The 10113-nt window shown below is 44.6% G+C and overlaps 1 protein-coding gene across 2 annotated transcripts in view; it reads left to right on the top strand.

Annotated features, from left to right (window-relative positions):
* The first annotated feature begins 2133 nt into the window (after positions 1 to 2133).
* The window catches only part of LOC103616865 (protein argonaute-3), a 73630-nt gene continuing 65650 nt past the window's right edge, over positions 2134 to 10113 (top strand). Inside the window, exons 1-14 of one of the 2 annotated variants that reach the window (XM_017736157.1) lie at positions 2134 to 2397; positions 3076 to 3196; positions 4142 to 4323; positions 4720 to 4856; positions 4936 to 5070; positions 5238 to 5325; positions 5756 to 5903; positions 5980 to 6099; positions 6318 to 6446; positions 6597 to 6730; positions 7202 to 7386; positions 7635 to 7794; positions 8796 to 9111; positions 9383 to 9517. In XM_017736157.1, the coding sequence (XP_017591646.1) occupies positions 3092 to 3196; positions 4142 to 4323; positions 4720 to 4856; positions 4936 to 5070; positions 5238 to 5325; positions 5756 to 5903; positions 5980 to 6099; positions 6318 to 6446; positions 6597 to 6730; positions 7202 to 7386; positions 7635 to 7794; positions 8796 to 9111; positions 9383 to 9517 (1974 nt within the window). In that variant the 5' untranslated portion in view covers positions 2134 to 2397; positions 3076 to 3091. The remainder of the gene's footprint in view (positions 2398 to 3075; positions 3197 to 4141; positions 4324 to 4719; positions 4857 to 4935; positions 5071 to 5237; positions 5326 to 5755; positions 5904 to 5979; positions 6100 to 6317; positions 6447 to 6596; positions 6731 to 7201; positions 7387 to 7634; positions 7795 to 8795; positions 9112 to 9382; positions 9518 to 10113) is intronic. The other variant, XM_017736156.1, reaches the window with a different exon arrangement.

A 10113-nucleotide genomic window follows, 5' to 3' on the forward strand; every position in this document is an offset into this window, starting at 1 on the left:
ATCACAGAGATGTGCGCCCTGCAACCTGTGCAATGATAAGTTTTATGTTTGACATTGAGCCATTTCTGAGAGTTTAAGGTGATACTGTCTGAAAATACGGTTGTTTATTTCTTTAACAAAGTTCGCTTAAATATTGGTGGGTTTTTGCATGTGGTGTTTTCCTGCTTGTGTCTTATTCCACGATTATTCTTCTACCAAATGCCTGCAGGATGTATTTCTAGCCCTCGGTGGCCTGTACACCTGACCCATCAAGTTCCCATTCAAACGATTGGTATAATCGAAGTGATGTTAATTTTGGTGTGATAGAAAACGCTTATTGACACAAAGGTGCAATTCCAGAAGAATCCAGAGTTTGAGGTAGTGAGGGCTGACTCAGAGCCTGCTGTATGTGTGTGATGTATCGTGGCCTCCCTGAGTTCCAGCTGGAGAAGCAGATCCTCTTTCAGTTTTGAAAACTGCTTCCTGTCTGAAGCAACTCGGTTGAGGTGCTTAGTACGTAATGATTGTGGGATGGGAGAAATTAAAATATAACAGCACATACAACCCTAGTCAGGCTGATCAGATAAAAATCCTGTGATGCCAGGGCAGCCTGCCTTCAAATGGGAAAACAGTTTTTAGCTGATTCTCTGGAATCCTTTGAGAAATAACTTTCGGAAGGAGGAGATGTAAGTTTTATCTCCTTTGGACAGAACAGAGGACAGCGTTGCTGTGCGTGTTTGCAGAACTTGTCAATACCAAGGCAGGAAAATGGGTAAATATAGTTGTCATTTAATCTCTTGCAGGAGGTCAGTGCCTGCACTTCCTTCAGACTAATTAGCATGGGATTAATGGATCATCTCTCGTATCCAAATAAGCACAGCAAACTTTGATTGCCCTCAATGATTCATGCTTGTCAAGGCAGTTGTAGTTTTTTTAAACACTAACTGTACCCCACAACTGGTCTGACTGTGACAGAGCACAATCTGTCAGGCTGGTGCGGAGCCAGGAGCGTGTCCTATGGGGTGTCTGTCTCCGACAGCCCCCTTCCACTGTGGCTTTGCAGAGCTGATGTGGCAGTGGGCTTCAGCTGCTTACATGCTCTGTGTTCCTTCTGCTGAAAAGTATTCCAGGGCTGGTGTCCTCAGGTTGGTAATTTTATTTGGTAATGCAGTAGCCAGTGGATGGCTTGTAAATCTGGTGTGGAATCTCCTGGGATTTGGTCCTGGGTTTAGTTTATGGTTGTGTTAAAGTTTATTGCTGCACCCTGAAGTGTACTCAAATAGGAGTCACCTACCTCTCCTCTCTCCTGGTACAAACTCTGAGCCTTTGTCTTACATGGATGCTAAATTTGCCCTGAGTTTTATGATAGGTTTATTATTGCATTCTAGTGAGACTTCTTGCCCTCTCCTTTGCTACTCTACAACAGAGGGAAGACACTTTGATCACACTGAGCCCTGCTCAGATATAGACAAACCCATGAAAATATACCAATGTAATTTGCTTTATGTGCAGTGTCAGCTGAGGCTGTGATCGATTTAAAAAAATAGTCAGTTTAATCTCGTTAATGTGGTATCTCAGATCTTAAGACTTTGAGGAGGGTAACTGAAGGCTTCCCTAGTGACCAGCTTGCATGTGAGTAATGCTTCCAGGCCTCTAATAATTTCCTCCTTAGAGTTGTTCCTGAAGCTCTTTTTTGTCCCAATAAAATACCTCCTCCACGTCTGTAGGAGTCCGTACCTGTCTAATGCTTTCTCCCTTATCCTTCTATTTAGAAGAAAGCCTGAACCTTTCCTCACTCCTGTCTTTCCGTTGGAATTTTAAATTGGATCACTAACATCTGAACTTCAAGCCTGTAGTGAAAACAATGACAAAATGTGGCTTTTGTGGCTGTTGGTTTGTTCTGGAAATGGAAGTTGGGATGTATTTATCTTTGCATTACATGAAAATACATAATATTTGTATGGTTGCATTCCCTGTCAGGACTCTGTGAAGTTCCTAACCACAGTCATGAATAAATGCCACTAAAAATTTAAGAATTATTTATGGCACCTACCTATACATGCTTTAGGGAGCACATTTTTTACCTTGAAGTTCTGAGCAGCTGGAAGGCTGAGCCTCTTTGAACGCCTCTGTTTGCAACCTCGGAAAGCTTAAGATTTCTTCCTGCTCAGTCAAAAAGTCACCCATAGCGCACCTGAGAGGTGCATGGAGTGAGCCATCCCATCTCATACATATTTATTTGACTTTCCTAGGGCCCCCAACGAGCCTTTTCCAGCCGCCGCGTCGCCCAGGCCTGGGCACTGTTGGGAAACCCATCCGTCTCCTGGCCAACCACTTCCAGGTTCAGATCCCCAAGATAGATGTTTATCACTATGATGTAGATATCAAACCAGAGAAACGCCCCCGAAGAGTCAACAGGTAGGAGTTATTTAATGAAGGTTTACTGATTTAAATTAGCTGTATATACCTGAATGTAAGAAAGCTGTGCATCCTAGGAATTCTCCATCTGCTAAAGGCCTGTTTGTGTTTGTACTGTGGTCAGCAGCTGCCTTTCAGTGAACTATAATATTCTTATTTTTATGAAGATGTGTCGCAGTTGGCCCATAATCTGGAAGGCTCTGGGAAATGTACTGAGCATTGACCTCCAGCTGGTTTTATTTTACAGTCTACAAGTGAATGTCCCTGGTAATTGTTCCACAGTCTGTTACACAAACGTGTAGCAGCTGAGGGGACGTATTTCAGCTTGTAGATTTTGGAGTCCACACACGTGGATCAATCCACAGAGTGCTCCTACCCACCCCAAGGCAGGTGTTTTTGTCTGCTCCTGTGTCCGAACATCTCTCCAGATTCCTCTGCCAGTTTTGGCTGTAGCTCTGCTGACAGTACAGATACCTGTACAGACACCTGTGTGTGCCACCTGTGTCTTAACCTGGAGGTGACTTTTACAGCTCCTGGTGTGACCTGGGGGTGCTCTCGTGCATTATTGTTTTTCATATCTTGCTCCTTTAAGAAAAAGTGAAAGACAGACTTTTGAATTGTGTTAGCCCATTGCTGAATTTTCTGTTCTTCCACTTAACTCAATGAATCACTCCCTAGGGAGGTGGTGGATACGATGGTGAGGCACTTCAAGATGCAGATATTTGGGGATCGGCAGCCTGGGTACGATGGGAAGAGGAACATGTACACAGCACACCCCTTACCCATTGGCAGGGACAGAGTAAGTGTTGCCTTAAGTTTCTATGGGAAAACTTACAGTGTCATTGGAAAAGTGTTCTTTTATTGACGTAAACCCAAAACACTGTCACACCTATTGGTGTAGTCTTGGCAGGGCCAGTTAGGGTCTCTAAGAGCTCACTGGTGTTTTATTGAAGTTTGTGTCTTTGGGTTTTTAATTCCCAGCTCTTCAGCTGGAGAATATCACGAGACGTGAGAACTACGTTGTGCTCTTATAAGCTGCAAGGAGATTATTTTTCTTTCACCCTGATGGGAACTTCCCTTTTCTCTGTTCTGACCCTCGTTCTGTTGCTGAATGTAGCTGACGATGGCTTTGGTTGGGTTTGGCTGCACTGTGGAGATACATCCTCCTGTTCCATGGGAACAACTGGATCAGCTGTTCCTGCCTTGCACGTGGACCCGAGCTCTAAACAAAAGTTCACCCCATCTACTGATCTCCCAAGGGATCTGGTCATTGCTGCGCCATGGGGGATGCCCAGGATGAGGTCACAGTTTCCCCTGGGCTGTGGGGTGTGAGAGTCATCCCAAGTGCTGTGCCAGAACTCTTGAGATTTGTGTTTCCCAGCGAGTCTCCTTTTTGACCAAAAGGTTTTCTTGCCTTCCCATTTGGTTCACAAAACATCTTGCTATTAATTGGCTGACTTAAAAAAATGACTCACCGTTCTCCAGAGCTTTGATGTCACCATACTAATTACTGCTTAAAATTTACATTTAAAGATACTTCAGTGCAGTTTCTCACATGAATAAATGACAAACTTTCAAAGTCCTGAGGGAACCAATTGTAATGTTTTAAGGTCATTACCCAAACTAATCATCAAAAATACAGACTCAGAGGACACCTAGGAGAAAACTGTACCATTGCTGAGTGTTGTGTCTGTCTGCAATCCATAACAAAAGCTTGTGCTTAATTCTCTTGTGCCTATGGCAGGTGGATATGGAGGTTACACTTCCAGGAGAGGGGAAGGACCAGACATTTAAGGTTTCCATTCAGTGGGTGTCAGTCGTCAGCCTTCAGATGCTGCTGGAAGCTCTGGCAGGGCACTTGAATGAAGTTCCTGAAGATTCTGTACAGGCACTGGATGTAATCACACGGCACCTTCCCTCCATGAGGTGGGTACCTGTGGGGCCTTCCTGACTGGGTATGTCTTCTATCCATCTTAACATTTGTGTTAGTTATTCCTTGCTGCTGCTCTGCTGCCCATTACACCTCTGTGGTAGAAGGGATGAGGGATACAGCCATGTAATTCAACACCTGCCTTACAAATTTGCACTAGAACAGGGAAATGTGATCTGAACTAAGGCCTTGTGTCTGCTGGTCATGTTTCTAACAGGAATTTGCGGTACCCTTTCCAGCTGCACTGTCAGAAAAGGCTTTATGTGCTTGCCATGAGTGAGCTCTGACAGTTACAACATGCTGTAGAAATGTGTTTTAAACACTATAGGTGTGAATGTAAAAAGTATATCAGAAAGAAATGATCAGAGTATTAATTCTCTGATTTTTTTCAGGTACACCCCTGTGGGTCGCTCCTTCTTCTCCCCTCCTGAAGGTTATTACCACCCCCTGGGAGGGGGCAGGGAGGTCTGGTTTGGTTTCCACCAGTCGGTCCGTCCTGCCATGTGGAACATGATGCTCAACATCGATGGTGTGTAGGAGATTCTGTCTCACTCATGTAACAGAGTTCTTTGTGCTTCTCAGTTAATTGTCCTATCTTTTTATCTTAGTGTCAGCGACTGCTTTCTATCGTGCCCAGCCTATCATTGAGTTCATGTGCGAGGTCTTGGACATCCAGAACATCAGTGAACAAAGCAAGCCTCTGACAGACTCCCAGCGTGTCAAGTTTACCAAAGAAATCAGAGGTAAAAGCTTGTCCTGAAGCTGCTGCAAGAAAATACTGAAACCTGCTCATATTGCGTCGCAATGAAAATTTGCAAGGCACATGAGGAACTGGGCCATTCCTTTTTGCCTTCATCCTCTCCTCAAAGGTGATTCCTGTCCCTGAATTTATTTTCTGTTGGGTTTTCAGGTCTAAAAGTAGAGGTTACCCACTGTGGCCAGATGAAGAGAAAATACCGAGTTTGCAACGTTACCCGGCGACCAGCCAGTCACCAGACGTACGTATCAAGCACTGCCTGACAGTTCTTAAAATCTTCAACCTAGTAAATATACCTGGAATATATTTGGTATATTGTTTATGCAGGAATAGTTGATTCTGGAGGTGAAGCAGCTGTGTGGCTTTACAGGCATGTTTAGTATTAGTGGAGTAGAGGAATAATGTGGGTTTTGACCACTGCTTTATTTCCTTCAACCCAGGAAAATTGAGCTGTATCCTGGCTTTTAAATACAGTTGTCAAAAGCTCCCATTTTTAAAATAGCTAAAATATGAGAAATTCAGTATATAGACTAAAATCTTTTCATAAAGAAGAGATCCAGTAACTAAGGAAAATAGAGTTTCGCTAAAGATAGTCTGGAATAGGTTTTTTATACCATTTTTTCCTTTAAAAAAATCTGACAAAGTCTAACCAGAACAAACATAATTTCTAGGTTCCCTCTGCAGCTGGAGAATGGGCAGGCCATGGAGTGCACAGTAGCTCAGTATTTTAAGCAGAAGTACAGTCTGCAGCTGAAATACCCTCACCTGCCCTGTCTCCAAGTGGGACAGGAACAGAAACACACGTACCTGCCGCTGGAGGTAAGGATCCGAGTCCTGCACTGTGGTGTGTCCTCTGTTAAATGGTGTCACAGCACCTCTCCCTGCTCCTGTGCAGGTGTGTAACATCGTGGCTGGCCAGAGGTGCATCAAGAAGCTGACAGACAATCAGACGTCGACCATGATAAAAGCAACAGCCAGGTCTGCCCCAGACAGGCAGGAGGAGATCAGCAGACTGGTGAGTATTTTTCCAGCTGCACAGTCTGTGTTGTCACTTTTCATGACATTTCCAGAGCATTGGAGCAGGTGATGATGAGCAACATGACCAAGAGAGAATTTAAAAAATCTGTCTTGGTTAAAACAAATCCCATCTAAACAGAAAGGCTGTTGATGGCAAAGAGGGCAGAGTCACCTGAAGCTTTAGTGTAGTGACATCAATACTTGTCTTGTCCCCAGGTGAAGAGTAACAGTATGGTTGGTGGGCCTGATCCGTATCTGAAGGAGTTTGGAATTGTTGTCCATAACGAAATGACAGAGCTGACAGGCAGGGTTCTGCCAGCCCCAATGCTGCAGTATGGAGGCAGGGTGAGTTTCCACGTTTTGTAAAACTCCTTATCCTGAGGTGATTGAAATTCATGAGATGTTTTGTGTATCTTCTCATGAGGCTTCTTCTGGTGGGCTACAGTCAAAACAGAGCAGTACTTTATTTCTAGTTTGCCTTTGGTTTTTACCTAGAACAAGACTGTGGCCACACCAAACCAAGGCGTGTGGGACATGAGAGGGAAACAGTTCTATGCTGGCATTGAGATTAAAGTTTGGGCTGTTGCCTGTTTTGCTCCTCAAAAACAATGCAGAGAAGACTTGCTGAAGTAAGTATTTTCCTATTTATTCAGGATTCTATTGCAAGGTGTGTTTTTCTCATGTTTCTGAAAAGTGATTTGTGGTATAAGTTGATTTTCCCCTGCCCTTCAAATTACCCTACAGAATCCTAAAGAAAGAGGTTGTGTGAACCACTGATTGATAAAAATCATGGTTGCAATAATGCTCAGATAAATTAGGTGGATAAGTAAAAATTTACCAGAGCATCAGTATTAGTTTGGAAATCTGCCTCAGGATGTTCATCTCAGATGTCTCTTTCTGTAAGGCTTGTAAAATTACAGAAGCTGATGACCTTCCTCAGAGAGAATTAGAGTCATGTTAGCAAGTTCCTGATGGGGATAGAATTGCTAAAAAATAATTACTGTAGTGCTGTGAAATAGCAGAAATAGCTTAGATCTGGTTGATAAAACTGATGAGTGAACCATAGTGAAAAGGCCAGGACAAATCCACTTCTATTTCAGGAGTTTCACAGACCAGTTGCGCAAGATCTCCAAGGACGCCGGGATGCCGATCCAGGGCCAGCCCTGCTTCTGCAAGTACGCCCAGGGTGCAGACAGCGTGGAGCCCATGTTCAAACACTTAAAGCTGACTTATGTTGGCCTGCAGCTCATCGTGGTGATTCTGCCTGGGAAGACGCCTGTGTATGGTATGGAGAAGGGGCTGTAAAGTGATCAGGAGTTGTACTGCAAGTGGGTGGCAGGAAGGAGGCAGAGGAGGTAATGGGTTCTCTTTAAAAGGGTGTTTTGGAGCTGGTTTGTCAGGCCTGATTGGAGCACTTGTATTACCAAAGAGCAAACTGAACCTTTATCAGTGAAGTTTCAAGGATCTGAGTTACAGTAACATTTGAAAAAAAATAAGAGCAAGCAGGAACCACTGCCTTATTTTCTGTCACAGCTGAAGTCAAGCGGGTTGGAGACACTCTTCTAGGCATGGCCACACAGTGTGTTCAGGTAAAGAACGTGGTCAAAACCTCACCACAAACGCTGTCTAACCTGTGTCTGAAGATCAATGCCAAGCTCGGGGGAATCAACAATGTGCTGGTACCTCATCAAAGGTAAGAGTCAATCAAAAGCTCTTCATAATGTCTGCATTGTCAAGGAAAATGGTGTTGTTTTGTTGTGTTTGCTAAAATGATACTTTTCAAAATAAAACACGCTTTAGAAATTCCCACAGTCTGGAGTGGACAGTGGAGGATATGTCTGCATTTGGAGTGTTCCCAGTAAGCCCTGAGCCAAGGGGAGTCAGAGCCATCCAGCAGTCAGAGCCACCAAGCTCACCAAGGTTTTTTTTCCTGTCTCTTTCCTGCCTTTGGATTCACTCAGTCTACCTTTTCCTCTTGCCACCTCCTAAAGCATCCTGTGTTTGCTTCCAAATTGAAAGAGAAGGAGTGAGGAGGAGTGACTTGGAATCAATGCTTGTAACTTGGTCTGCCTTTGACTCTGTCCTTGTCACTTTCTGTTCTTTCTGGACTGTAAGTGCTTGAGGCAGCGAACTTTATCCTTAAAGATTCTGACAGGTTTTAGTTCTGTTCTGTGCTTTGGATGCACCTTTCTCAGCTGTAATTTTTTTTTTTTGTTTGTGGCCCTCCTTCCTTTGCTCTTCTTATTTATTATTATGAGTTGATAAGAGGCTTAAAGCACCTCTTCTCTCAAGTCAGGGTGAGAAAGTTGAGGTTGTTCAGCCTGGAGAAGAGAAGGTTGTGTGAAAACCTCACAGCACCTTCCGGTATCTGAAGGGGCTGACAAGGAAGCTGAAGAGGGACTGTAGTAATGGATTCACACTAAAAGAGAGTAGGTCTACATTAGAGATTAGGAAGAAATTCTTCCCTGTGAGGGTGGCGAGGCCCTGGCACAGGTTGCCCAGAGAGGCAGTGGCTGCCCCATCCCTGGCAGTGTCCAAGGCCAGGTTGGCCAGGGCTTGGAGCAGCCTGGGATAGTGGCAGATGTCCTTGCCCAGGGCAGGGGGTGGAACTGGATGGGCTTTAAGGCCCCTTCCAACCCAAACCCTTCTGGGATTCTGTGATTCTAACTAAAAAACCTTAATCTTATCAAACAGGCCCTCGGTGTTCCAGCAGCCAGTGATCTTTTTGGGAGCAGATGTCACTCACCCTCCCGCCGGGGATGGGAAGAAGCCATCCATCGCAGCTGTGGTGGGCAGCATGGACGGGCACCCCAGCCGCTACTGCGCCACGGTGCGCGTGCAGACCTCGCGCCAGGAGACCTCCCAGGAGCTGCTCTACAGCCAGGAGGTGATCCAGGACCTGACCAACATGGTGCGGGAGCTGTTGATCCAGTTCTACAAATCCACTCGTTTCAAGCCCACGAGGATCATTTACTACAGAGGGGGAGTGTCGGAAGGACAGATGAAACAGGTGTTGTCTGATAATTTTTTGCTGCTTGTGAAAAGGGATTGATATATAGTTACGTGGATTATAAGGGATTGGCCCTTGAAAAAATATATTTATTTATGTAGGTTATATTTGTTATTGGAAAAATTAAGTTTCCTTGAATTGTCCTGGGCAAGCACAATGTACACTTACCCGTCTGATCATGTTCCTTACTATGTGGCATTTGTACACAGGGAAAAAAGCAATCAAATACCTACTGAATTCATCACATAATAGTTAAATCTTCTGCTTGTAGGTAGCTTGGCCAGAGCTGATTGCCATCCGGAAGGCCTGCATTAGTTTGGAAGAAGATTATAGGCCAGGAATAACCTACATTGTTGTGCAGAAAAGGCATCACACCAGGCTGTTCTGTGCCGACAAAACTGAAAGGGCAAGTACTGATTCCATGAGGGGGAGGTGATGGCACAGGAAAGTGGGATTGTTTTATTCAGTGGGGTGGGATCTGTCTTGCCCACTAAAGCTGTACAAGCAGCAGCAGTACTGGGTGGTAACAGGCTTTCTCTAGCAAAATAACCAGTTCCTCCCTTTTTTATTGCTCTACATCAGATGGAACAGCTTGTTCCCCCTTTTGGAATAGGTGTGCTCAGTATGCAGTATTTGTGTACCTGGAACTGTATCCTAGGTTTTTATAGTCCAGGATTCCTGATGATGAGCTGACCTCGCTGTTCACTCTGTTCCCTGTTCTGTTTCCAGGCGCATCTAAGATGTGCCTGTGCCACAAATCCACAGGCCAGCTGAGGAACCTTCTTTAGGGAAGCGCTTGATCTGAGGTTTGCTTAAAAACCCAGATCTCCGGGGTGTGAGGGCAAACAAGGGTACGAAATAAATTTATCTCAGGAATCTGCATTTTCAGATCCTGAATTACTTGTGTAGGCTTTATCCCACTCTGCAGTTTTAATGGTGCTGGCAAGGGTTTTATTTTCCTCTGATGACACACCAGCTGGATTTGGTGAAGTTTCAGAAAAT

The sequence above is a fragment of the Corvus brachyrhynchos genome, unplaced genomic scaffold (genome assembly GCF_000691975.1).
Source record: "Corvus brachyrhynchos isolate BGI_N302 unplaced genomic scaffold, ASM69197v1 scaffold65, whole genome shotgun sequence".
Lineage (NCBI taxonomy): Eukaryota > Metazoa > Chordata > Aves > Passeriformes > Corvidae > Corvus > Corvus brachyrhynchos.